This window comes from Aquarana catesbeiana, linkage group LG09 (genome assembly GCF_042186555.1).
Source record: "Aquarana catesbeiana isolate 2022-GZ linkage group LG09, ASM4218655v1, whole genome shotgun sequence".
Lineage (NCBI taxonomy): Eukaryota > Metazoa > Chordata > Amphibia > Anura > Ranidae > Aquarana > Aquarana catesbeiana.
In genome coordinates this window covers 67,211,474-67,234,747 of record NC_133332.1, presented here as the reverse complement: position 1 = coordinate 67,234,747, position 23,274 = coordinate 67,211,474, and the positions used below count along the sequence as shown (strand labels likewise).

The 23,274-nt window shown below is 42.6% G+C and overlaps 1 protein-coding gene across 2 annotated transcripts in view; it reads right to left on the bottom strand.

Moving 5' to 3' along the window:
• The window catches only part of SLC8A2 (solute carrier family 8 member A2), a 290,495-nt gene that overhangs the window by 187,100 nt on the left and 80,121 nt on the right, over positions 1-23,274 (bottom strand). For both annotated transcript variants that reach the window (XM_073598698.1, XM_073598697.1), the window contains exon 2: positions 19,797-21,614. In XM_073598698.1, the coding sequence (XP_073454799.1) occupies positions 19,797-21,614 (1,818 nt within the window). The remainder of the gene's footprint in view (positions 1-19,796; positions 21,615-23,274) is intronic.

Here is a 23,274-nt window from a genome sequence, read left to right as displayed (position 1 = left end):
TTTTGGTCTGATCTATATAGTTGTATATAAAATGCACTATTTATCTTTCAAAAAGTGTTTCCCAGTGCTAAACCTTTCATCCAATTTCTAAATTGCTGCATTTGTAAATTTCAAAAGCCAATATAAAGGAATAGTAGTGGTAAAAAAAGCACTTGTAAGGTTTAACTAATCTTTTTTTTTTTTTAGAATTCTCCTTTAAGGGGGTGTGGCAGGGGGTGTGTCCTATGCCTACATACTTTTGCTAATAAGTGTCCCTTGTTCCCATCTCAAAAAGTTGGGAAGTATGCACTAAGGCAATGCATTTGCATTGTAGCGTGCCACAAGGGTGTTGTGGTGCTTTGCATTACAAGAAAAGGTTTGTATGTTTTTTGGGGGTTTTTTTTGCACCTTAGGGTGTGTTGGCTAGATAATAATAATACATGCAAAATGAAAAAAAAAAAAACATAAAAAATCACTGAGAAAGCAAGAAGTGTGCAAGACAGAGAGACTGCTCTGTATCACCTGACTGATAGAGTACCCAGACGAACTACTAAATATGCATTTACCAACCAGTAACTCTGATATCAAGGGATTTGATAAAAGCTTTAACTTGTTCCTGCCTGGTGTACCCAGGCCCCCCTCCCCCATCACACAATGACTGCTATACACACTTGGGCACTCTGCAGTGGGAGTGGGAAATCTGCTATTTCATGGCTTGCTGCTATTACAACCTTCTGGCCCAGTTTTCCTCTTGTAACAGCCGAATATCGACTCTCTGTTACCGCCTTTCTGACAGATCTAAAAACAAGATTAGTAGGTAATTAACTCTTCCTGAAAACAACATATGATTCTCCTTGGGGAGCCCTGTAGTGTGCAGGACCAGCTCTAACATTTGAATATAATGCTATCCATTTGCTTCCTTGTCAAAACATTCAGAGTCTCTTAGTTAAAAGGGTCAGTTTATCATAAACTGACATTCCAAGTTTTCCAAGTCAAGGCCACTGTCTACACTATACAGCAGCTTCCTATATCTCTTAGGGACTCTGATGGGGATGTCTCTGCACTGTGTTCCCAGCTCCTCCCTCTTGTCATTACAAGGCAGCATTACTTTCTTTGTCAGATTATTGATTTGCACTCAATATTGAGTTGGCCCACCCTTTGCAGCTATAACAGCTTTAACTCCTCTGGGAAGGCCGTCCACAAGGTTTAGGAGTGTGTCTATGGGAATGTTTGACCATTCTTACAGGAGGACATTTGTGAGGTCAAGCACTGATGTTGGACGAGAAGGCCTGGCTCGCAGTCTCTGCTCTAAATCATCCCAGAGGTGTTCTATCAGGTTGAGGTCAAGCCAGTCAAGTTCCTCCACCCCAAACTCGCTCATCCATGTCTTTATGGACCTTGCTTTGTGCACTGGTCTAAATCATTTGGTGGAGGAGGGATTATGGTGTGGGGTTGTTTTTCAGGGGTTGGGCTTGGCCCCTTAGTTCCAACGAAGGAACTCTTAAGGCATCAGCATACCAAGATATTTTGGACAATTTCATGTTCCCAACTTTGTGGGAACAGTTTGGGGATGGCCCCTTCCTGTTCCAACATGACTGCGCACCAGTGCACAAAGCAAGGTCCATAAAGACATGGATGAGCCAGTTTGAGGTGGCGGAACTTGAATGACCTGGACAGAGTCCTGACCTCAACCTGATAGAACACCTTTGGGATGAATTATAGTGGAGACTGCGAGCCAGGCCTTCTCGTCCACAATATTGAGTTTCCCCACACCCACCGGGGCTTAGTCATAGAGGTGGGAGGATAGAGATTTTTATGCATCATGAGCCGCTTGCAAAAAAAAAAATGTGAATAGTGTGAGTGGAATGAGTGAATGTGTGTGTATGTGATGAAACTAATTAATGTGCTTGAAGCTAAATGAAAAAAAAAAAAAATATATATATATATATATACCTAATCCCTTCCCGCTGATGTAACACATATATGCAGCCCCACTGCACTGGGCTTTTTTCCATGTGGTTCCCATATATGCGTATCTCCCAGCATAGGGAACGGGGTCCGTACTGACGATTGAGACCTGGGACTCCTGATTCTGGGTCACCTTATTGGCTACCACAGTGATCAGTCACTGCGAAGCCCGCCCCTGTGTTTCTCTCTCTGTGAATGGAGAGAAAAGAAACAATGTATCTTTCGCTTTCCTTGCAGGGAGGTAAAAATAAATAAATATTTTAGAATAAAATAAAAATAAAGAAAAAATACCTAGATCAAGGTTTGATCTAGGTTAGTGCCAGGGTTAGTGTTTGGGTCAAGTAAGGTTCGAAAGGTCAAGGTCAGGGTCAGTATATTTTGACCAGGATTTTTATTTTTTTTTAAATTAGCATTAGTGTCAGTAAAGCCTCATACACAAGATCGGATTTTCCGCAGACAAAACCTCGGACTGAACCAAACCTTTTGTCCGAAGGCGTGTGCCTGGATTTTGTCTTGCATACAAACGGTACACAATTGTCGGTAACAAACACGAACGTAGTGACGTACTACAAGCCGAAAAAGAGGAAGTTCAATTGTCAGGCGCCACCCTTTGTGCTCCTTCTGCTAATTTTGTATTAGTAGAAGTTTGGTGAGTGTGGATTCGCGCTTTTCATTTCGCACTTTTCAGTTAGTTTCTTAACGGCCGTTCGTCAACCAATCGGAGGAGATAACGTGTTATTTATTATTGGCCTTGGAGTTATTGCTTTGACACAAGTCCGGTCCAGGAACAGGAGGAGAAGGATTTCTTGGAACAAAAATTGGTTGCTTTATTAATCATAACCAAGTATGTCATATGCCTTTGCTGCGGGAGCTCCAGGAGAATAATCCAAATGATTTTGGGAATTATCTCCGGATGACGGACCCCTCCTTTCACCAACTCTTGGCATTGTTGACCCCCTATATTAAGAAGCAGGACACATGCATGAGTCTTTTATTTTATTTTTTGGTTGAATAATAATGATTTGATTTGTTATATTTTCTATATTTTTGGATGCATAGAATGCACCTTTTGGTTAAGTTCTATTGGCAGATAGCATGTCTAATTTTATTTATTTTCTTTTTTAATGCACAATAAAAAAATTGTGGAGAATATTACTTGGCTATGTGTTTTACTTCAAATGACATTTTGGGAGTAGGCAGTTACATTTTGAAAAATACAATGTAAAATTAACAAGGAACACCAACATAGTTGTATCTTTGATCTTAAAAAATACAGGATATCACTAGAAAAAAAAAGCCTTTGAAAATTTGTTTGCAATAACTCCATCAGTATCACCAGCAAAGCAGCTTCATTATTATCCCATTAAAGAAGAAGAGAATTGTGCGCTGCATTTCGAGACTTCATTTCATTTGGCACGTCATGATTGTTAATTCTCTATTATGAACGCTAGTTTACAAGACTGACCACTTCTGGCTCGTTCTTGCTTCCGAGCATGCGCGTTTGTACTTTGGACTTTTGTCTGACGGACTTGTGTACACACGCTCAGAAAATCCAACAACAGACATTTGTCCACAGAAAATTTTAAAGCCTGCCATCCAACATTTGTCCTTGGAAAATCCGACAACAATTGTCCGATGGAGCATACAAACGGTCGGATTTTCCGCCAACAGCCTGTCATCGCACATTTCCCGTCGGAAAATCCATTCGTGTACGAGGCTTTAGTGTCAGTGTGCTTTAGGTAGGACAAAAAAAAAAAGAAAAAAAAGCAAAATGCACACTATTGCTTCTGGGCTGTACTACCAGTCCAAACAACAAATAACATACACATGTGTGATATCGCTGCAATATCAGGAGCAGAAGAATTGTTTTTGGTTGTTCTTTGGTGGTAGGTTATGGTAGTAGCAAGAAATATAGAACTGAATTTTTTTTTTAAAAAAGATCTTTTGATAATAAAAAACAAATCGGGAGATATCCATAGCAATTTACTACCAAATGAAAGCCCAATTTGTCCTGAAAAAAAAAAACAAGGTATAGACCGCCTGGATGCACAAAGTAGTTGCGATGATATGTACTGTTTTACTAACACATATTAATGCTGCAAAATTGTGCTTAGGCATTAAAATATGTTTTACCCTTAGGCATTAAAGAAAGAAAATTATATGGAAAAAAACAAAATAAAAAGAGAAATGAAAACCTGGAGAATTAAAATAAAAAGTAATAAGCAATAAAAGATAAAACATAAGGAGCGATAAGATAATGAAAAAAAAAAAATGTAAGACAAAGGGTGAGAGGTATAAAAAGTACAGTGAATAATCAAGTAATATCAATAAGAAAAATAATAATTAAATATTGGAAAATAAAAAATAAAATAAAAAAATACATAAAAAAGGGGACTGAGGAGGAATATAAAGATCGGGTTAAAAGGAGGGTAAAAATAAGAAAAAAATGTTTGCAAAAAAGTGTAGAAACGTGATGCGTCCCTAAGTAAGTTATCGATGAATGTTAAGATACATAGTATGTGAAAAAAGATAATTCAATAATTAAATAAAAATGGAAATAAAAATAACAGAGAAAGCACATAGCAACCTGTTCAAAGGGACATTATAGAGGATGAGAGAGAGGTACATCATACACGATTAGAGGAGAATGCCGGCACGCTGTTTCCAAGGATCAAAAGGAAGAATTTTCCCTTTGGCTTGAGTGGCACTTCAAGTTTTGTATTTGGGTCCTAAAAGGGTAAGACCCCTTTCACAGTGGGGCGTTTTGCAGGCGCTATAGCGTTAAATATAGCGCCTGCAAACCGCCCTAAAAAAGCTGCTCCATTCACTCCAGTGTGAAAGCCCGAACTCACCGCTCCTCCATCGCTGCTCCCCATTGAAATCAATGGGGCAGCGCTGCGATACCTCCGGCAAAACCCCACTCCTTTTTTTAATGGTTATATATAGGTTATATTTACACGCTATTTAAAATCATACACTTATTATGGGCATTTATTGTTACTACAATGCTGATGTTATAAAATGAAAAGGTATGCTGTGACCCTATATTTCCTTTAAAGTGATTGTAAACGATCCCCTTGTAAAACAACCCATTCAGTTTAAAATAGAAATGAAGGGCAAAACATTTTTATATAGATATAAAAAAAAAAGTTTTTCTCTTTTTTCCCTCTGTTCTCAGCTGCATAAAAGCTGGGGGTAGGAGAAGCAGCAGTACACTGAGCTTCCCAGTGAATGGCTTTGCGGTGGGGGCGTGTCAGGACAAATCTAATCATTGGCGGAAAGCATAGCTAGAGAAATTACAATGGTGTGTTCCCCTGCTTAGTGTGGTCAGTTTTTAATAGGAAAGCAGAGGGACTGGCAGGATCACCAGGGATTTCACACAAAGGAAGCAATACAAAGAGATCAGGATACTTTCTCATACAAGTACACGGTACAGCAGGCACATATCAGGAATATGAAGTGTTGAGGTAGCAAACATTTTAAGTTCAAGTTTTAGAAGAAGATGAAAAGGTGTTTATCCAGAACACAGAAAGGTAAAGCAAGTGCTGGCAGGCTGCACAAAATCACACAAATAAATAACTGCAGGTTCAGAAAATGTGACATTTCATTCAGTTCTATCGGCCGTTATGGATTGTGAAGCACCACACACAGCTCGGTGGTATGAACTGCCATAATAGGGAACAAGGCTTTTTGCCTTGAATGGGCCCTAAACCTCTAAGACATTGGTCATAAGGTAATAAATAGGAAAAAATCTACCCAACAGGGTCAGTGGCAGCAATAAAGGTTTGACAGAGGTTCTAACCTTTCTCAACTCTACCCAAAACTAAAGAAGACATTTTGGGCTTTTCTCATTCAAGAGCAGCAGAACATAACACAACCGCTGTGCCTACCTAATTATCTGCACAGGCGTTAACAAATTCTATACCTGTCAACATCTGCCTTCCCAAGAGGTGTTAATTACTCTGATATCAAGTTTGGCTTTCTTTCATTAAAGTGGAACTTTACCCAAAACAGCCTAAGAAAAAATAATGTTCTTTAGCAAGGAACATACATTCCACATGAATAATTATGCGACCAAAATGAGTGTGTGCTGTAAATTGCCTCCAGCTTTGCTCCTGTTTCTTCTTGCTGGAGGCTGCCATTTTGCTGAAGCCCAGAGCCCCTGAGCAGCAGTAAATATTTAGGCTGTCAGCAGATCGGCCTCTAATGACTCAGCTTTTTTGGGTGAAAGGCCAACAATGGAGAGAAACTGAGCATGTGCAGAGCAGGGTGAGACAGTGCATTACTGGATTTTAAACAGCAAAGGCACTTATTTGTAAGGTTTTACATAGCTATACCTGCAAAAGGAGCCAGCATGAAGTAATCCAGCAGGACCTAACTATCTGACTAAAGTTCCACTTTAACCCCTTCCTGCTCACCAGTCCTCCATGGCCCTTAACCACTTGCCGACCGCCGCACGCCAATGTATGTCCTAAGTTTGGCGGCGGATATCGTTGTTATGGCAGCAGCTAGCTGCCATAACCCCGGTATCCCTGTTTTTGTGCGGCGGTCGGCTTTCAGATAAAAGTGGTCTCTGCTGCGGGAGATCACTTTTATCGGTGGCGGGAGAGGACCCCCCTCCCGCCGCGATCCGGTGCCCTCCGCCGTTTACCGGAGCCATTGGTAGTGGCGGAGGCGATCGCGTCTGTCCCCTGGTTGTGCCTGGAGACGAGTGAGGAGAAGATGACGCCCACTCGTCTCCATGACACTGCAGGGCGGAAGCGACGTCAAAACATCACTTCCGCCCATATGTCTTACAGGCACATTTTTTTCAATGTCATTTTTTTAAATGACTTTTTTTTTTTTTTTTTTTGCATTTTAGTGTAAATATGAGATCTGAGGTCTTTTTGACCCCAGATCTCATATTTAAGAGGTCCTGTCATGCTTTTTTCTATTACAAGGGATGTTTACATCCCTTGTAATAGGAATAAAAGTGACACAATTTTTTTTTTTTTAACAGTGTAAACATAAATAAAATCATGTAAAATAAATAAGAAAAATAAAAAAAAAATGTTTTAAGCCACCCGTCCTGACGAGCTCGCGCGCAGAAGCTAACGCATACGTGAGTAGCGCCCGCATACGAAAACGGTGGTCAAACCACAAATGTGAGGTATCGCCGCAATCGTTAGAGCGAGAGCAATAATTCTAGCCCTAGACCTCCTCTGTAACGCAAAACACCTGATGCAAGGACGGATGGCTGGTGGCATGTGACACGCTCAGGGATCCGACTGATTCAGCATTATGGTGAGTTGAATGATTTCATTTTGTGTAATAATAGAAATAATGCACTTCAATCATCCTGAGACCATAACACCATAACACCGCTTTGCGCGCCGCATTTTTACTTTTTCCCTATGCCACGCCCACAAATGCATGCTCCGCCCCCTGATTATAACAAGACTCCGCCTACAGCCAAAAAAGTGTCCCTAAAAATTTTTTTACAATGTTGGCAACTATGCAAATGAGTTAGATGGTTAGCAAGAGACCAAAATCTCCGGGTCATCTATCCCCATCTGGTCCCATGACACCACAGCAGATATTTACAACAACAGGCAATTAGACTATTTGTCACAGTTTCTTCAAATGACAACTGTAATTAAATCTGTTAAAGGTCTGCTCATCAGGGCACAGGCCAGTGTATTGTAGGCATGGTCACCATGATATCTAGGGAGTAGTTACAGTATATGTAAAGGGTTTAGGACTCATGAGGTCAGCAGGCCCAAGCATCAGTGCTGTTTCTTTTTTTCCCCAGATGACAGTCACATAACTTTTTATACAAAATTAAGCAATTCTGGTCTTTCATTCACATTCCTTTTTCTGTTCTGTCAACTGTGGCTCTAGAACAGTAATTAGGATTACCATGCGCATAGGCAGGAAGGTTGTTAGAAGTTCAGGCACAATCCAACCGCCTCTAGGCAAAGCTATCTTCAGACTTCACTCTAAACATTAACTCTTGGCACATTTATTCCATTTGAGAGCAGAGGAGGAAGGAATAAACTCATAGCACGGATGCAACTGGGCTACTTTTCATAGCATGGGCAACGATTATTGGCTGGCCATGATCATATGACATCATCGTTTCTATCATTGTTGGGGCTGTCTTGGAAAGGGTGGCGTGGACTGGAGGATAGAATCCCCTTCTTTTGGCTCATAGCCTCATCAAAACGTAGGGCTAATCCCTGGTGGTAGAGAAAACCAGAGAACATAGAAAGAGAAAAGAAAGAGGAAAATGTAGGAAGAGCATCAAGAGATGATGGAGGAAAGACAGGGGAACCCGGAGAGAAGGGGGCCTTGTAGCGCTCCTATAGGATTAAGATGAACAAGACCTAGACTCCTAGAGTTTAATATGAACATAATAAGCCCATGGGCTTCAGATGGCCTCAAATCGTTTTGTTGTATCATTAAAGGGGTTGTAAAGGTAACATTTTTTTCACCTTAATGCATTCTATGCATTAAGGTGAAAAAACTTTTGACAGTACCGCCGCCCCCAGGCCCCCCGTTTTACTTACCTGACGCCTCGAATCTTCGCTCCTCGTCCTCGTCAGCTTCATTGCAGCTCAGCCTGGTCGCTGATTGGCTGCAGTGGATGGATTGAAAGCAGTGCAGCCATTGGCTCGCGCTGCTGTCAATCACATCCGATGACGCGGCGCGCCGGGGGGCGGGGCCGAGTGATACAGCGAGCGGCTATAGCCACCGGCTGTATCACGGGAGCGCGCCCACAAGCACTCACCACCGTGAGAGGGAGCTCGCATGAAGGTGGTAAATGCTTGCGGGGAGGAGCTGAAACAGCCGCCGAGGGACCCCAGAAGACCAGGTTCGGGGCCACTCTGTGCAGAACGAGCTGCACAGTGAAGGTAAGTATAACATGTTTGTTATTTTTTAAAAAAAAAAAAAAATAACTTTACAACCCCTTTAACCACATTTGTGAGTTGTTCATTGAACACAAAAAAGAGGAAAGTGCACCAAAAATAAGCCACGTCCATAAATCATTGAGGATACAAAATAAGGTAGTACTGAGTATTATCAGGGAGGTGGACTTTTTAGGCTAAGAACCAGTGGAGAAGATATAGCAGTATAAAAAATATAAATTTATTGAAAAATACAATATCTAAAAAACAATGACAATTGTAACATATAGCATCTATGATTATTGTGCAGTGAGCCCTTGTATGTCTACGCGTTTCACCGTTAGGCTTCCTCAGGACACGGCCAAGGTTCACAGATGAGACAGAGAAGGAAATATGTCTCTCTATCTTAAATTGGAATGCAAAATTGTGCAAGTCACGGTAGCATGAGAAAGTTCAATCAGCAGTAAGAAAGTATATTAGATATAGCTAAATATCTCAGCAGGGACATGTAAACAATATTCCTAATTAAGGGAGCAGCCATTAGAGGGAGGAGGGCCAACACCGGATTCACCACTTAGATCCTGGATTTAGTATCAGCAATGCTGAAGGCTCAATACAATCCCATCGCTGAACATAATCCAAGATACCTTTCATCTATACAGAGTCATACACACGGAAGATTTCTTCCACGACTGGGGTATAGTGAATTTAGCAGCTAGAAACATAAAAAAGATTAGTCTTTGCATAGACTGAGGCAGGTTCCCTACTGGTTCATTCAATAAAGCAATACAAGATTGTTGGGAAACCGGGATCCCCGACACTTTTCGCATCAAGGCAAAGACATTGTTCCAAAAACCCCAGAGCTTCAGGCACTCCCACAAGATATGATACATAGTACCAAATGATCGACAGCCATGGAAACACAGGGGTTAGGAGGTCAGGTAAAGCCTCGATAGGCAGAAGGGGACCATGTACCATCTGGTCATTACCTTTATATTTGCTTCCATAAGCGAAACATTCATTAAGCCCTTACATGCCAAGCGGAAGGAAGAGTGCCAGTACTCCAAATCTTTCTCAGAAGCCAAATCTGCATCCCACACCCGCATGTAAGGAGGCAAGCAGCAGCCTATAGATAACAGATACCCCCCCCCCCCCCACCTGTGCCCTGCCTCTTGGGTACACCAAGTTTCATAGGGGGGTAACCTTAGGGTCTTTAAAAACCAACGGTCCCAAGGAATGAAAGAAGGAGGACATTTGATGAAATCTAAATATTTAAGAGGGGTGCATTTTCAACTTTGGCTGCCAGTGTGCCAGAGTGCAAGGGCCACAAGGTGTCAAAAAGTGGCCAATTCTATATAGGCCTTTGTTCAGCCACCAAAGAAAAGCCTATGGGTCTTGGTCCGGTGGAAAAGCAGGATTGTTAAACAGGTGAGATAGTGGATTAAATGGGGAGAGAGACTAACATATAATTGTTTCGCACTCGATCCCACACTCCTTTTGCACTTTTGATAGACAGCATCAGGTATTGAAGCAGCACTTTAGTGGGGAAAGGTTGACCTGTTATACTTTATATTGGAGGAACTGTGCAAATGTAACACTTAGGCCACATGTACACAGGGCATTAAAAATGTGGTTCTTGTTTTTTTATTGCTGCTTTTTGCTCCCCTGGAGCATAGGCATCCAGAAGAGGAAAAAAAACATCCTGTGTGCATGGGGACTTTTTGACAGCAAAGGTCCGACGGAACAAATCCGCTGGACAATCTGATTGTGTGTGGGCTTCATCGGACCTTTGCTGACGAAAAATGAGACGGACTTTAGATTTAGAACATGTTTCAAATCTTTCCGACGGACTCGAGGCCGATCGAAAAATCCGTTCGTCTGTATGCTAGTCCGACGGACAAAAAACGATGCAAAGGCAATTATTGGCTACTGGCTATGAACTTCCTTATTCTAGTCCCTTCGTACGTCATCATGTTCAAACGAACGGACTTTCGAACGGACTTTAGTCCGTTTGTGTGTGGGCAAGTCCGGTCGTTCGAAAGTCCATAGTAATTCAGTTGAAAGTCCATCGGAAAGACCGTCGGACGTTTGATGCTGAAAAGTCCGTCCGTGTGTACACGGCATTAGAATATTTTTTTTCCTGTGAAACAAATCACAGTGCTATTCCTGGCATTGCTTTCATATTTCCTTGCTTCCTGTAGAAGGACAGAATTCTGTGGCATAATAATAATAGTCATAGCAGTCAAAGTGGCTACTATAGGGCCTAGAGGTGAAGGGGGCCCCATCCATCCCTCCTAGATTGTAATCTTTAACAAGCAGGGCCCTCTGATTCATCCTGTATTGTATTGTATTTGTACTGTCTTCCCCAATGTTGTAAAGTGCTGCGCAAACTGTTGGTGCTATATAAATCCTGTATAATAAAAATAATAATAATTAATAGAGCTGTTGAGGTGACTTAAACATAGAAAATCTGTAAGCACGTGAAGATAACACAAATCCATCACTGTATTATTAAAGCAGTATTAAACCCACAACTAAAAATTTAACAAATTTTACAGCTTACCAGTCCTTAAATGTGGTGGCTGCATTAGTTTTCTTCTTTAGGCTTTTTTCCTTCTGTTTTCACCTGGTGCCAGTAGCACAGCTCCTATATGAATGTGTCTACACTCTGAATGAACAAGTAACAGAGACACTTTTGGACAGCAGCATTGTCAGTCTGGGGGAGGGGAGTGCTGCCTTACACAGACTCATCACTGGATGTCACCTCCATATCCAGCCATGTGCTCGAGCTCTGTGCTCCCTCCCTCAGTCTATGATTAGCGCTACCATTGGAAGTCCCCTCCTTATTCACCTCCCACTCTCTGCACTACTCCCGGCACCTCCCTCTGAGTTCACAAGAGCCTACAGAGGAACTACTACAGAAGAAGCATCGGGTATTGATGCACAATGACAGTATTGATAGTCAGAGCGCATTGAAAACAACACTTGAATCAACCTTGGGTGGTATACATCCGCCACAATGTTGATTCACGGCAGACCCCCTGGAGACCACCAAAATTTTCTCATGGACCATTAGTGGCCCACAAACCACTGGTTGGCAACAGGTGCACTAGCAGATTTGGATGCATTCACAAGTTGAAGCCAAGCTCCAGTTAACACTTTATAAGCAGTTTTCTTTTATAAGTTTTTTCCTTTTGTGATAAAGCTTTGACATGAATAAAAGCTGGTTATTGTAAACACCTCTGTTAGCAGTAAATGGCTTGTTTTGTTTTGGGGTTTAATACTACTTTAACGTGATTGTAAAGTCAGTGCTTACAATTACTGCCAGTCCCTCTGTTGTAACACGCTATACCATACAGTTTCTTTTTATTGACTTTAATTCTCCTGCTAAATACCGTTTTCCACATCGCCGATGTGCAGTCATGTGACCGCCCACCGCTCTCCTTCCCCGATCTAAGGATTATAGAGCGAGGGGCTGAGATCCCCCTCTGATGTCAGCCAGGCGGTCGTGTAACCACACATTGGCAATGTGAAATTATTTATTTAACTGCAAAATTAAAAAAAAACACACACTGTGTAGTATATTTTGCTATAGCAGAGGGGCTGGCAGTAATTGTGAGCACTTACTGTGACTCGGAATAGCGGCAGGAGGAGAGGGGCGGGTTTGTCGATCGGCTCACACACAGGAGCTGACAGGCAGGGAGGGAGGAGGAGAGCAGGATGACGGAGGCACGTAAGCTGACCACAGTATCATGAATCAGAAGCCATGCCTAATGTGGTCAGCACACCTAGGGGGGGACACAGGAACAGGCAGGATCAACCAGGTTTTTTACAGCATAGGAAAGGACAAATGACACCGCACAAGTACTATGCGGTTTAACATGCTTTATAGGAAAGGTATCTTTTTATTATTATTATTTATTTATTTTTAGGGTTACAACCTCTTTAAGCGTTGCTGAATTTGCTGTTGGCACTGACCCTGTACCCCTCTGTGACATTTCCAATCAAGTTAGAAAAATTCACATCTGCACTGGAAGGCTAAATCATAAGCTGGCCATACACAGTTCCAATTTTTGGCTAATTCACACAATTCAAGCAGTGGGTGTTCCTGGAGCCAGTCAGAAAAAAGGCAGCTGCAGTCTCTGTATGGGTATTTTCAAAGCTGCGGGTGTCAGAATACAATAGCTGGCAGTGGGAGATTAGTCTATCCAGGCTGTTTAATGTGGATGGGGGAATCCATGGCTTTCTTTATATAAATGGGCAGCTTTACTGGTGATACAGAAAGCAGAAAGAATAGAGGTTCCATAGTAAAAATTTGGGAATGCAATCCCACCTCTCTCACATATGGAACGCTCTGTGAAATAAGTCTTTAGAACAGCCTTTCTCAACCTTTTCAACACAGAAGAACCCTTGAAATAATTCTCCGGTCTCAGGGAACCCTTGCTAAAAGTTAGAAATCTACAACTCATGATACATTAGTGTGATGGTCAGTGGGAAGAATGGTCCTTACACTTAAGGGCCATTGGGAAGAATTACCTCCTTACAGATAGTTAAAAAGATCAATGGTGTCAGTGGAAACTTATCTGAGAGGCAGAAATTGCCCAATGCTGAAGGAACCCCAGCAACCTCTGGTGGAACCTTAGGGTTCCACTGAACCCTGGTTGAGAATCACTGCTTTAGAATGATACCTAAAACTCAGATTAAAGCAACTCTGAAGTGTTAAATGCATGCCTAATCACATGCTGTCTCTCTTCAATGTACCTTATTGATAATCCCACATGTGCACTCCTGATGTGGGCCAGAACCCAGGAGCTCCATTATCCTAGGATCAGCACTGAATGTAGGTAAGAGCTCCTCTTAGCAGTATCACACAGGTTCTCATTACATTAGCAGCAGAGCACAAAGGCAGCAGTGACACCGATGACAAATGCCAGGTAAAGCATTGCATTTTTCTTGGGAAGAACCTCTAATATATCAACGGATAATCAACAATATGTTTTAGCAAAATATTAATTAGGGTTTAAAGTTCTCTTTAAAGACGAGTGGCCTGCAGACTTATTAAGGTTTTGGCTGGACTCCTCTGCCCTATTAGCTGTCTGCTTTAATAACATTGGTTATGTTTACTTGGATGAAAATGTATGCTTGTATCAGTAATTAATTGGCTCTTTTACAGGTCCAGGACATGTTCAGATGAATGCTTCAAGAGGATGCTCTCACAATTAACAGAATGTAAAGTAATAGCAGACAACCCTTTAAAACACACTCTTTGATCATTGACCCTTGCCCTATCAAACTGTTGCCTGAACACTCAGTCAATATTACACAGGCACAATTATTTTTTTCCAACTCTCATATAGCACCACAAGGATTGGATTAGGGCCCTTTCACGTGTATGGATTATTATGGCAATTTTATCCTGCTAAAAGCGCAAGAAAAATGCAATAAAAATATTTCTCTTTAAAGCCAAGGAACTCCTCACACCGGTGTCCTGCAGGTGCGGTTCATTTTTAATAGTCCTGCATGCTGCATCTTTGGTGCCCTGTTTAAAAAGCACACCAAAAACGCACCTCCCATTGCAATCACTGGAAAACACCACAAAAACAAAACACATTTGCATTTTTGGTGTGCTTTTTGTCCATATTTCACAGGTACATGCTGGGAGTCAGACAACCAGAAAACGCACCAAAAATACATTAAAAATGCATATGGGGTTTTATCATGTTTTTTAGCAGAGCAGTGTGAAACGGCCCTTAATATTATAAACGCTTTGTACGCACACAACCTCTGAGAGCTTAAAGGAAAACTATACCAAATTTTTAGTAAGTTGTCACTGTTATGTTTCATTTAAAACTCTGAACAAAATAAATAGATAAATAACAGTCTCTACCTTAGTTGTGTTGCCCCACTGTGGCCTTCTGACTTCTGATTACATCTGGCTGTGTGGAGTAAAGAAGAACTCTCACCAGAAGTTTAAAAGGCTTGTTGAATTCCACAGGGGACACAATGCACATAGCACATAAATTTATATAATGGCTGCGCTTAGGGCAATATTTAGGTATGCCGCCCTCCTGAAAGGAGCTTCCCTAGGGATTCTCCAAATAGTTACAAGTATAAATCAATGATGGGGTGTGGCGCTCCCTGTATAGGTTTATAATGGGATGGACAACTGTAAAATGGTGAAGGGCCAACTTGCTACCCCACTAGTGAGCGTGACCCACCTAAACCCAATTGTGTGGTGATTACAAAAGGATAATAGACAATAGAAATAGTAGAAAATAATATAAATACCATCAATAAAATTGTTAAAGTATACAGATTGATAGGCCTCTCTGTGTGTTAGAATATACCGTAATGGATGCCATAAAAAAGTGCCATATGGTTCCTCTCAAAAATGTTGAGTAAATGTGAGACTAAATAGCTATACTAATACCCTATAGGTATGCTAGTGATATACCTTCATAAACTAAACCTCAAAAATGCAATCCACATTAATAATAATAATAGTAGTACACTTAAGTTAGCTATTCAAAGGTCATAAGCTGCAAACAGTTCAAACCAGTTCAAAAGATCTGTGGGCATAACGCCAAACGAAATCACATAGTGTTCATATAACAGTCCATAAATTGTGTAATCCACCTCTGCTCTGATTGGTCCAGCTGCCTGAAACTCAGCCAGCCCTCTCAAACCCGGAAGCGGTAGTCCGTTTGCAGGCTGGGGATGCTGGGAGAGGGAATTACCATGAATATGCTTTAATTACCTACATGAAAATCGGAGATTACCCTGGGAGTCCTACCAACCACGGTGGCGAGGAGACCGCTAAGGCTATATCCATATGCACATTGCCCCTTTGGGGTGACTGGATCTGGTGAGTGGGGATCCTAGAGGGGGAGCACAAAAGTCACCAAGAATACTGAGAGCACTTCAGTCACGCTTTTTGAGGAATTTTTTTCACAATTTCTGGAGAAATCTAATACACAATTTATGGACTGTTATATGAAAACTATATGATTATAGTCTCACATTTACTCAACATTTTTGAGAGGAACCATATGGCACTTTTTTATGGCATCCATTACGGTATATTCTAACACCCAGAGAGGCCTATCAATCTGTATACTTTAACAATTTTATTGATGGTATTTATATTATTTTCTACTATTTCTATTGTCTATTATCCTTTTGTAATCACCACACAATTGGGTTTAGGTGGGTCACGCTCACTAGTGGGGTAGCAAGTTGGCCCTCCACCATATTACAGTTGTCCATCCCATTATAAACCTATACAGGGAGCGCCACACCCCATCATTGATTTATACTTGTAACAATGCACATAGCACATGTCCCAGTCAGCACTGTCTGTAGCTCCACCCCTGGCAAAAGCCCAAATTATGGACATTCCTATGGGGAGAGCGAGAGACAGCACAGAAGCCACAGTAACTTCTCTGTCATGCAGCCCCCCAGCCGTTTAGCCCTGTCCCTTCTCTGCTGCCTTTGTACTGTGAAAAGACTAAGCCCACAATCTTCCACAGCTGGTACCTAGTCCAGAGATTTCTGCTAGGGATGAGCTTGGATTTGGCCCTGACACCTAATAAATCCATATAAGGTCAAAATCATTGACCTCATTTGTCCATGTGGCCATATATGGTCACTGCTGTGTTGAGCATCACTGCTCCATGCAATGTCCCCACCACAGCTCATTGACCCAAAAATGACCACTGCCTTCCTGATTTGGTCAAACCCAAATTTAGACCAAACCAAAGCGTATCACCAATTAATACAGTAGTGGCTGACAGCTTGTGTTGTGAAGAGGCCAAGAGGTGGCAGCATTGTTTTGCTGAACACCCAGAAATGGCCGTTCAACCGTCTGAGAAGAGATCCACTCTATTTAAAAAAGCAAGAAAAGTGTGCTGCCCATGTGAAAGGGGCCTAACAGAGACCTTGTTATCAAACTATTTCAAAGAAAATTGTTCTGTAAGATTATATTGCATTTAACATGTTTTGTGCGTTATTTACCTGTAAGTGCCTCCCTTGTTCAAAATTTCTAGGCACCACCATCTTGGATGAGATGTAAGCGGATTCTGATCCGTCACTCAAATAACACTCTATAGTATTCCCATCCACTCCTTCATCAGCAGATACACAAAAGGTTTTGTGTGGAGGCGAGGGGAGGGGTGGAGGAGTTGGGCCAGCTCAGAGAATAATTAGATACTCTCAGAAGAGGGGAGAGTTTTGATGTGCAAAGAGGGAGGGGGCTATGCTAGGGAATTGATTCTCCTGAAGTAGTCAAATTTTCTAGTGAGTTTAAAAGCACATTTCAAATGAATAAAGAATTACAGAATGGAAAAACACTGCAAGTAAGCATTTAAAATACTTGACCTTTCTGTGCTTTTACTTGCAACCTTATTAAGTTGCTTACAGCGTCTCTAAAGTACACTAAATAAGATGGTTAAGTGCCACTGCCATTGGTATTTAATTGGTGCTTGCTCACCAGGTTAGTTTTCCTGTTAAGTGTCTTTGTGCTGAAGCCCTGGGCTCTGTGGTATGTCAATTTTGCCCTGATCCCCTTCCTAGATAGCAAGCAATTGTGCTGCAAGTTTGAAAATGACTTGCTAAGCTATTGCTAGACTCGCCAGGCTTCACAAATTTGTTGCAGAATTACAGTAAATCCGCATTGCGTGACTCCAGATCAACCTTCTTTGCAAACATTCTGCAAGTCTGCTGCAAGTTCTGGTTCAGTTATGCTGTGCAATAGTCATCCCAACACAGGGGTCACTGTAGCTGAATTTTCATGCTGTAGACTTGCAGAGCTCTTGCTGTAGATTCACCACTGCAACTTTGCTCTTGCTAGAGACTTGCCATGCAAATTTGCTACAAATAGTAAAACCGTCAACTAGAATTTGTGCTTCAAGTGCTCTGCAAGTCGACAACTTGCCAATGAAAATGTGCAGCAAGTTAACAGACTTACAATCAGGGCTGCCATCAGGGGAGTACAGCCCATACACTTGTAAGGGGCCCCAGCATCTGGACGGGCCCGGCCGACTGGCAGGGATGTGAGAAGGCAGGGGCGGGTGCAGAGGAGCTCCGTGGATGCTCCTGTATGTGTGTGAGTCGGCAGGCTCCTGCTCTCCTGCTGTGTCATTGAGCTGACATTGGGCTCTTTGCTGCCACCTCTGCCCATTTCCTGCATGTGCACCCCTCTGCATGTGGAGACAAGAGCTCGGACTAGGACCACCTTGCAAGTAAGGGTTGTTGTGCAGGGGGGGCTGTGTTTGTGTCTGTGTACATGCCTGTGTGTGTACATTTTTCTGTGTGTACATGTCTCTGTGTGTGCACATGTCTCTGTGTGTGTGTGCATGTCTCTGTGTGTGTACATGCCTCTGTATGTGTACATGTCTGTGTGTGTGTACATGTCTCTATGTGTGTACATGTCTCTGTGTGTGTACATGTCTTGTGTGTGTACATGCCTCTGTGTGTGTACATGTCTGTGTGTGTGTACATGTCTCTGTGTGTGTACATGTTCTGGGAGCGTACAGGTGTGAGGGGACTGAGAGCGTACAGGTGTGAGGGGGCTGAGAGCATAGAAGTGTGAGGGTGGCTGAGAGCGTACCGGTGTGAGGGGGGCTGAGAGCATACAAGTGTGAGGGAGGCTGAGAGCGTACAGGTGTGAGGGGGCTGAGAGTGTACAGGTGTGAGGGGGGCTGAGAGCGTACAGGTGTGAGGGGGGCTAAGAGCGTACAAGTGTGAGGGGGCTGAGAGCATACAGGTGTGAGGGGGGCTGAGAGCGTACAGGTGTGAGGGGGCTGAGAGTGTACAGGTTTGAGGGGGGCTGAGAGCGTACAGGTGTGAGGGGGGCTGAGAGCGTACAGGTATGAGGGGGGCTGAGAGCGTACAGGTGTGAGGGGGGCTGAGAGCGTACAAGTGTGAGGGGGCTGAGAGCATACAGGTGTGAGGGGGGCTGAGAACGTACAAGTGTGAGGGGGCTGAAAGCGTACAAGTGTGAGGGGGCTGAGAGCGTACAGGTATGATGGAGGCTGAGAGCGTACAGGTGTGAGGGGGCTGAGAGCATACAGGTGTGAGGAGGGCTGGGAGCATACAGGTGTGAGGGGGGCTGAGAGCGTACAGGTGTGAAAGGGAATGAGGCACTGAAGGACCTGGTGGGATGGCTAGTGGGCAGATTCCGTGGGGCGGCAATTGGGCAGGACCCTGGGGAATGTTGGTGGTCAGGCTCGGGGGGGGGGGGTCCAGGCCTAAAGCTGTGTAAGGGGCCCCACAATTTCTGATGGCTGCCCTACTTACAATTCAACACTGCCACAAATTTGTGGCAAGTTATCCTTGCTATCTGAGTTATTAAGACCCTAATCCTGCCTCTTTCACCTCACTATGGGTTTACTGCTGTTACAAGTGGCCTCATTGGCAAATAAAAAACCACAGAAAAGTGGCTCTTAATCATCTCTCACATAACTGGTGGCTTTATGTAGGGGTGGAGCAGAGTTATAAGTAGTTTTTTCTCAATGATCAAGATGTGCTGCAGGCTAAATTTTTGGGCAGGGTTCGGGCCCCATGGCCTGCTGGTGACATAGAAATGAGATGGTCCCTAATATGAAAATGGCTGCATTATGGACACCATTTGAACATTTTTCCGGGGAAAGGTTAAAGATTCATCAAAGTATTTTTCATTTTAATGCACAAATGAGAAAATGTGAATCTTTCAGACATAATAAGATTAAATACAGCTAAAAAATCTGCATATTGTATGTGGTTAGACAAAAACGTATTAGGGCTAATGAATAAGAAGCTTGCAGTTTGATGGATCAATCCTTGAACAAAATGGCATAGTATTATAGTACTATAGTAGTACAATAGTTAAATACACACCTTGTTGGCACATGACATTGCTGACCGGAGGCCAGTCTGGCCTGCTAGAAACCTAGTTATAAATTGTACATTGATTGTGGTACTTACACAGTTTCATCATTCAGGAACTCCAGTTCTCCATAAGCATCTTCAAAGTCAATACCTCCTGCCCGAGCTGTACCCTCTACTGTCCGATATGGTATAATCACAGTCCCTCTTGCCCCTGAGTTCCTCAGCACTCGTACCTCCAGAACCCCAACACTTTCACTGACACGAACCAGTTTCTCCTCAAAAGTAAATATTCCAGCATGATCATCATCCAGAATTGTCACCGTAGCAATTAGCGGTGAGACCAAGCGTGCCTTGGGGCGTCCTTCCCCATCTGGTTCAAACATTCCTTCTGCGTCTCCCACCCTCAAGTTCATTAGACGTACAAAGAAATGTTCATCTTCCTCAAAGATGTCATCATCAATTATACCAACTTTAATTTCTTTTTGGGTCTCACCAGGTTTAAAAATCAGTGTTCCTTCACTATATTCGAAGTCTGAACCAGCATTGGCTGAACCATCCTCTGTCTTGTAGTCCACATAGAAAGTGCTTGTGCCATCTCCTCCTTGGCAGGCAACATTGAGTGTAACAAAGCCACAGTTCTCTAGACACTGGTAATTGCAGGGCTGGAAGAAGATCTTGCTAGTATTTTCTTCCCCAGCTTCAGAAGTCACCTCCTGTAGGTTAGCTGGCTTTTTGCTATGATCAGCTGCATGTTTTTTCAGCACATTGCCTGCCCCAATCATCATACGTGTGGCTTGAATACGGTAGAATGCTCTGCTCTTCTGTTGGTGCAACAAGGCATAGTAATTGGCCATTTCAACCAGCTGGTCCAACTCCCGCTCAGGGTACTTCTGCTTCAGTTCTTTTAGTATGCGGATCACCTCTTTGCGGCTTTCATCAAGTTCCTTGGCTTCAGCAGCAGCAGCAGCTGCACTGTCTTCGTCTACCGGGTCCTTCATTTCTGGTGCCACCACTGCCCCAGACCCCAGTTTTCCATCCATCTCAATGCTTTTGGGAAACTCACCCTCTGTCTCGATAATGATACCTCTTCTCTTATCTGCTCTGTATCTCTTGTAAACATATTTGTAGAAGAGAAGTCGTTTGTCTGCAACCCAGGCAAAGAGTACACAGGCTGGAAAAAATAAGAGGGTGACCAGTCCCTCCCAGACCTGAACACAGTTTGGGGAAATCACAGCAAGGATGAGATACAGCCATATGTAGGCAAAGATGCTCCAGGTGGCAGTGACAAAAAAAACTCTTGGGTGCTTGATCTTTCTGGATTCACCATTGGGTATGACGTAGACACAAATAGCAATAATGACAAACATATTAAAGGCAGCAGAACCTACAATTGTTCCTGGTCCTAGCTCTCCAGCCTGGAAATTGTGTCCACACACTTCAATGACAGAAAGAAGGATTTCTGGAGCAGAGGAACCTAGAGCCATCAGCGTTAGGTTAGAAACAGTTTCATTCCATATTCGGACAGTGGCTACACTGGTTTCCCCATTTGGCTTGGTAAGAGTAATCTCTTTCTCTTGAGAGGTAATAACTTCAATGGATGCCATGAATCGGTCAGCAATGATGGACACTCCCAGGAAGAGGTAAAGCATGGCTACAAAATAAACAACAGCACGAGCAGCTTTGTCTCCTGTTGATGGATTGTGGGGCCTCCAGACTGGAAGCAAGATACCTGGCTCACACGTTGCATCCTTACTATTATCACAGGTTCCATTTTCTGTTTCTTTTGATGAGGCGGAAGCCAGGACATAGACCACTAGAACAAATCCAACTTTCAGGAGGTATGCCATGGTTGATCTTTCTCTTGTGATAGCCCTCAAGGAGATGGTGGGTTTATGGCAGCTCTGGACAAAATCCCTGTATGAAAAAAATTATAAAAGTAAAAACAAAGTCTGGAAACCAAGATGAAACATATTATATAATGTTTTTAATCACACACTTGTATTGACAGACTGATTTTGAGGAAATAATTATAGACGTAAGGCTTTTTCACACAGGAGGACTGACCGGGTCTGCCTGTCAGTTTTTTAGGCGGGCCTGATCGGACCATCCACTGCTCTATATGGATCGGTGGATGTAAACGGACATGTGTCCATTTACAGATGCCAACATCAGATCTGATCCTATCCACTAAACACAGTAGGATGGGGAATCTGTTCCCCATCTGTCTAGCAGATCAGATCGGATGACAGACAAATGGAAATGGACAGGCGGTCCGTTTCCATCCGACCACCCATAGAGGAAAGTGTCCGCACTGCATAAGTGGAGCAGACACAGACCTGTCATCCGCCTGCTCAGTGGGGATCAGCGAACAGATTTCCCGCTAAGCAGGTGGAGTCCACCCGTGTGCAAGAGCCCTTACTCCTTATTCTAAAATCACCAACATTATATATTCTACCAACTTACCTATACCAAGCCCTATAAATAGACCTCAGATAAAAATATTGTAGTAAAAGACAGTATCAAGTAAAGAAATATGGACTATAATTTTGGAAAGAATTGCAACAACAAAATACATTATAAAGCATAAGTTGTCCATTTATGCTATGTTCTTTTTTTTACTTCTAATGCTTTATGGTATTTTACCATCATTTGTACACATGTGGTTAAAGTCAATCTGTAGTCAGGCAAAGGACATTTAAATATTTACATATTCTTAACACCAATAAATAAACTTTAAAACTTTTTTAGTAGCAGGAACTGTGGAGCAATTCATAGCCTAGGTATAGAAGTCATTCATGTTGTTCTCTCTCAGCTGCTCAGCTTACCCTGCTATCTCTCCCAGGGATCCTACTTTGTGTCTACATTTTAGATTAGAAGGCTGGAAGATTGCCTAGTCACTCTACTGGAAAAGGGGAAGGGAGCAGGGTGAGCTATTGAGAGAATAACTTGAATGACTTCACTGTTTCTTCTTAGAACGTTGAGGATTATTGCTTCATAATGCCTGCAGCTACAGAGGTAAGGGAGAGCTCATTTTAAAGTCTATTTACTACTGAAAGAAAAATGTAAAACAAAAATGTCCATAGTCTTGACACAGATTCACTTTAAAGGGTCATGGTGATTATGTTGCATAGTCAACATTTATACCTCCCAACTTTTTGAGATGGGAATGAGGGACACCTATTAGCAAAAGTTTGTAGGTATAGGACACCCCCCCCCCAGCCACGCCCCCTTAAAGGAGAATTATACAAAGAAAAATGATTAGTTAAACCCGCAAGTGTTTATTTTTTACCACTACTATTCCTTTATACTGTCTTTTGAAAATTACAAATGCAGCAATTTAGAAATTGGATGAAAGGTTTAGCACTGGGAAACTTTTTGAAAGATAAAAAGTGCATGTTATATACAACTAGATGAATCAGACCAAAATGAGGTACAATGAGGAGAGAGGGACAAAGGGAAATTGTTCCAAATCAGGGACAGTCCCTCGAAATTAGGGACAGTTGGGAGCTATGAACATGGGCCAGGGTGTCTTGGGGCCATATATAACTACCCACACATCCTGTCGCTGAATGCC